General features: G+C 45.1%; 1 protein-coding gene across 1 annotated transcript; it reads right to left on the bottom strand.

The window, feature by feature from the left end:
• Positions 1–1,428: 1,428 nt before the first annotated feature.
• LOC104955915 (next to BRCA1 gene 1 protein-like) lies at positions 1,429–4,229 on the bottom strand (the record flags this gene model as incomplete). Its single annotated transcript, XM_010783312.1, has 3 exons — positions 4,041–4,229; positions 3,062–3,301; positions 1,429–1,514 (listed from the first exon to the last, which is right to left on the bottom strand). Coding segments are annotated over exons 1-3 (496 nt in total), but the record flags the coding sequence as incomplete, so codon positions are not given.
• Between the last annotated feature and the right edge of the window lie 1,522 nt (positions 4,230–5,751).

Below are 5,751 nucleotides of genomic sequence, written 5' to 3'. Positions count from 1 at the left end.
TGTCATTCCCACGACATAGTCCATTCACTTCCAGATTAACTTCCAACCATTGCATTTTCATTTCCAACACAGCCATCTTCTGTAGAAGTTTGTGGAAGTCATCTGTAGAAAACGGAGGCATTTTGCGACCAACTAGCTTAAGCTAAATAGCATGCAGTAGCCTACCAGGCTTTAGCTGTCGCTAGGCCACGCTACTGTAAGACTGAGGTTGTCGTAGAAATGTTGAAATATGGCTGAAAACCTCCGTCTATTTACGAAGATTAACTGTCCCAGTGATAGGTTCATGTCCAGGAGCCGCTGCTCGAAGTTTTCAGAGAATAAGAATAGGAAAATCAGCATAAAAAGTAAGCAGAGGCAAGAGCAAGCAGAAAAGGGTCTGCACTGTAAGAAAGATAGATAGATTGTCGTGAGGTGAGGGTAGGAATGAAAATGGCCCGGTAGACAGAGAGCTTTGCCTTCTGGCTCAGCTCCCTTTTCGTCACAACGGTGCAGTAAAGCGACTGCAGTACCGCTCCCGCTGCTCCGATTCTCCGGCCCATCTCAGGCTCCATTGTTCCCTCACTCGAGAACAAGGCCCCGAGATACTTGAACTCCTTCACTTGGGGTAAGGACTCATTCCCTACTTGGAGTGGACAGTCCATCGGTTTCCTGCTGAGAACCATGGCCTCAGATTTGGAGGTGCTGATCCTCATCCCAGCCTCATCCCAGGCCGATGAAACCATTAGAACCACATCATCTGCAAAAAGCAGTGGTGCAATCCTTAGTCCACCGAACTGCAAACCCCCTCCCCCACGACTACGCCTCGAAATCCGATCCATGTATATTACAAACAGGATTGGTGACAAAGCGCAGCCCTGGCGGAGGCCAACCCTCACCGGAAATGGGTCCGAATTACTGCCGAGAACCCGGACACAGCTCTCGCTTTGGGAGTACAGAGATTGGATGGCCCTGAGTAGAGACCCCCCCACCCCATACTCCTGCAGCACCTCCCACAGTAACTCCCTGGGAACTCGGTCATACGCCTTCTCGAAGTCTACAAAACACATGTAGACCGGATAAGCGTACTCCCAGGCCCCCTCTAGGACCCTTGCGAGAGTAAAAAGCTGATCCGTCGTTCCACGACCAGGATGGAATCCGCATTGTTCCTCCTCAATCAGAGGTTCGACAATTGGCCTGACCCTCCTTTCGAGTACCTTAGAGTAAACTTTTGCAATAAATAAGTTGCCAATACAAACAAACTGAATGATGGACTAATTTCATCTCACTAAGTCTGTGTCTTTTGGTCAGAAAAAGGTTTGGCTTTGTATCCGGACCGTAGCCTGGGGCAGGTTCCTCACCTGTGTTTCAAATCTAACTTAAACTCCTGACAGACAGGGCTCGTGTGAGGGGCCATCTTGTTATTTCATGAAGACACAGGGATGTGCTTACCGCCCTCAGTTCGGTACAGTTCAGAGCCGTCCGCTCCTCCCTCAGCAGCAGCTGGCTCAGCATCTGTCTCTCCACTGCTCTCCAGACTGCACAGTATGAAGAGCAACACATTTTCAACGGGTTATATCAACTGCAACAAACTCCAAGTCACCCTTAAATTTTTTTAAAACAAAATAAAAAAAGAAATGCTGCACATTTTCAAACTAAAGCTGAACTGGAACATCGAACATACCGGTGCACATAATGAATCTGCAAACCTATTGTTTGTAAGACTAGGACTTCTTTAACCCCATATAATGGCTAACATTAGTGCTTGTAACAACAGACCTCAGCACTACACTTCAAGAGTGAATAACAATGCAGTTTCTAAAAAAATATATATATTTTTGGGGGAGTTGATCTCAACCCTTATGTAAAATGTAATAGATTATTGATGTTGCGTATTTTTCTTCTCAGGTATAGTTTATCATATGATATTTTTATATTTGGTGAAGGTTGATCTAAGCCAGGGGTCGGCAACCCCTGGCACACGTGCCACCATTGGCACGCGGCACCGTAACCAGTGGCACACTAGGAATAAGTGGAATAAGTGTGAAAATATTTAAATTTTATTTTCAGATCCTGAACGAGACCGCCGCCAGAGCGCGTCTCCCCGTGACCAAACGTGAAAGTAGAAGAAAGCCATGTACGCAACGCAGCCCCGCTCTCTTTAACTCCAGGCGACTTTCTGCCGCTTTCCTCCGTGGTGCAGTGCTGATCGTTTCACCACAGAGGAATCCACTTCACAAATTGCAGCAGTACCCATAAGGAGCTGTACAAATGCCGCAGTTTTTGCGTGGCTGTGTCCTTTGGTTGAAAGCCCAGTGGCGATCTGCTCTCATCGAAATAATATGCTACAAAGGGGCAGACTGGCCATCTGTGTTTTGAACTTTCCTGTCGGCTCCCAGACCGTAGTCGAGGAAACAGGGGGGATGACTCTCTGTCGTCTCTCAAGGCAGAAGCAACAAGCTTCAGGTTCAATGACCCACTTTAGCTTAAATTACTGGAGAGAGGCGAGCTCTTCTTGGGAGGCCGTTGCATTTATTTAGTTGTTCTTCTGTTTCACAAAATACATCACAGACCTCTGTTTTTCTGCTGCCTCGTTTCACATACAAACGCTCGCTCACTCGCGCTCGCTCTACCATCCACACACACACATGCAGACGCCACACCCCTCTCTCTCTCTCTTAAAGGGACAGCGATCTCATCTCACATGACCCTAATATCATAACATGTGTGTTCTGGAGAATCACAGAACGGACGATTGTCCTTATTATTATGCCGTTCGAACCAATTATTAAAATTAGTTTGTTAAATTCGGCATCATGTAAGTTGCGCTGACAGGTCCACACACTGCTTCCCCGCAGCGAGGCTCCCCCCGCCCTCCTGTTGACAGTTCACGAGCGTTGAGCTCCTCACCCCCCCCTACCCCCCGTTGATAATTCACGATCGTCGGCACGCTGATAACATTTTTTTTTTGTAATGGCACTTCATATCAAAAAGGTTGCCGACCCCTGATCTAAGCCTTTTCCAAATGCTGTTCCAGAAGCCTGACATGAAGCAGCTGTGTTTGTACCACACCCCTCAGACTGACCTCGGGGTGACGGTGGTCAGGGGGGGGGGCACCACTTCAGGCGTCAGCGGCTCGTCGTCCAGCGTCTGGGACGTGCAGAGCATGTCGTTGGCGCTGCTGTTCCCCGACACTGAGGCCGCTGCATCCTCATCTGCCTCCCCTAGCCCCCCTGGGGCGGGGGGGCCCGGTTGGTCGGGCGATGGAGTTTCTGGGTCTGTGGGGGTCTTAGCTGTGATGTCACCAGGCTGGGACAAGGCTGAACTGCAATGAAACAGAAACAAATAATTAAACAGAATGTGACAACATGCAGCCCGAGGTTGCCACTGGAAGTCCTTGTCTACTAAAATAACATTTGAACCCTTAAATGTTTTTTGTATCCTGGGAGATACAGTCATTTGACAGGCTGTGTACATGTGTAAAATGGGTGTAATGCCAGTGTAATATGGGTTTGATTATGTGTAATATTGGTGCAATAGATACAATCGGAAGATGAAACCTTCTTTAATGGTCAAACATACATGCACACAGCACACACAGCAATTTGATCTCTGCATTTAACCCATCCTAGTTCTAGGAGCAGTCGGCAGCTATTGTACAGCTCCCAGGGAGTACTATGGGTGTAATAAGGTAGTACTTCCGGTATAATAATGAATCACTAAAGTAATACAGGTGGCTGTATTAGGACTATTTTAATGCGTAATATGGGTGCAATGAAGAAAATACCAATCAATATGTGATTGCCCATTTAGGGTCAAATTATATTAACAAGTTTTGTCAATTGCTAAAACCTTTTTTAATCAAGTTAATCACAATAACAATCTGTAATTAAGCATGATTTATAACAAGTTTAAGAAACTAGTAATTACTTAAACGTGCGGCCCACTCAATAATTATGGTAGGAAATTTGGGTTGAACTAGGTTTCCAGATGAATGGCGAGCCTTAACGCTGACGGCCCTAATATTTACACATCCTGTTTCTGAAGTGCAAAGGGACCGGTACCTGTACATGGACTCCCCCAGGGGCCGGCTGGTGTCAAAGCAGTCAGGGAGGATGATGATGTAGTCCTCTGAGGAGGTAGAGGAGGAGCGGCTCCTCCTGCCCTCTCTCTTCTCCTCTCCTTTCTCCTCCTCCTCCGACCCCTTCTCTCTCTCCTTCACCCTGGACTCCATGTCGGCCTCTGCAGCTTCAGCTGTGTTGGGATTAACAAAACTGATCAGTCTCAGACTATAGTTACCATACAGCGCTACAACTTTCTGCAAGACTTTTAAAACTCTTTTTACAAGATTATGGCTATATGAAATAATGTCAAGATCCAAAAGGCGTATTTAATATTGTTACTTCAGTTGTGACTCAGTATACTAGGAGCCACTTGAACAGTTTATGCCAAACCCCAGCTGTAACGCCCTCCTAACAACTCACTTTCAGAAAGAAAAGAAAGATGTGCTTTGCTCTAAAAGTTAAACGTAAAAAGCAACACAAATGTACCAGTTGGCCGCTGAAGCAACCAGTCTAATTCTGCTGACCACACAGCTTCTGTATACATTGTTAATGTACACAACCTAGGGCTGTGCAATTAATCATATTTTAATCAATATTTTGGCTTGCAGCGATTACGAAAACAACGTAATCGAAATAAAAAGATTATTTTGCTGCGTGCGCTTTCGCCCCTCCCTTAAAGCCCTCTCGGCCAGGTTGTGAGTGACATTAGTTGCGTGAGTTCAGCGCCAGCGAAGATGGCAGAACAAGAGCAACTCGTGAACAAGAATGGTAAAACGAATTCCACTGTTTGGAAATACTTTGGGTTTAAGGAGTCCGACGTGAAACAAAAAAAAGTACAGTGCAGCAGGGGCGTTGACCGTTCACGAGCGTGCCCCCTCGACTTCATCCACCACATCACAGTCATCAATTAAGGACGCGCTTTACAGTGCAACATTCTACTCAACCAGCTCTCAAAGACACAAATATATAACAGATGAAATCACATTCTACACAGAATGCAGAGAGTTAACTAATTAACCTGTTAACCCCTGAGCCTGTTTTTTAGGTCTCAGGCTCGAAAAGGACATTCCCAGAACAAATGACCATATCTTCCCTTCTAAAAGGGTTAAATTAATAATCAAGTAATGTTAAACCTGTGAGTTGGATGTAGAAAAGTCAGAATCAATATAGATGTTTTTTATTTTAAAGAAAATTCAGATTGAACAGAGTAAAAAACTGTAAATGATAGTGTCCGTCCAAAAAAATTTTTTTACTTATAGTGAAAACTACCCTTGGATGATGGTAAGGTAGACTAAACGCTTTAGGAATCCAAAGTACAACATATAATAGCCTAAGTACCCTGTATCAAGATTGATGCAAAACAAGTGACATTTGACCTTTTTAGAGAGGTTTAGCAAAAAAAAACTCCAAAGAAATCTCTTTTTGACCGTTAGAGCCAATAGAGTCGAAGGGGAATTTCCCCATACACACACATGGTAAAAAGAAAGGTAGGGGGCTTTGCGCACACAGGTTTGCATCAGAGTGAACATATCTCTCGTTCTGACATCTGGAAACGGAAAAGCAGGTTTATTGCTTATGGATTATCAGAAATCATTTCAAAGGGACACAGACACATTGGATTAACCTATGGATTAACTCCAGCACCGTTTTTATCGTTTTAATGCCATTGAAGACCACTTTTGACCAGACAACGACCAAGGTGTGCCATGTT

This window comes from Notothenia coriiceps, unplaced genomic scaffold, assembly GCF_000735185.1.
Source record: "Notothenia coriiceps isolate Sejong01 unplaced genomic scaffold, NC01 NC01_scaffold00025047, whole genome shotgun sequence".
In the NCBI taxonomy this organism is placed as follows: Eukaryota; Metazoa; Chordata; class Actinopteri; order Perciformes; family Nototheniidae; genus Notothenia; species Notothenia coriiceps.
The sequence above is the reverse complement of the archived record's forward strand: the minus strand, read 5'-3'. Positions and strand labels throughout refer to the sequence as shown.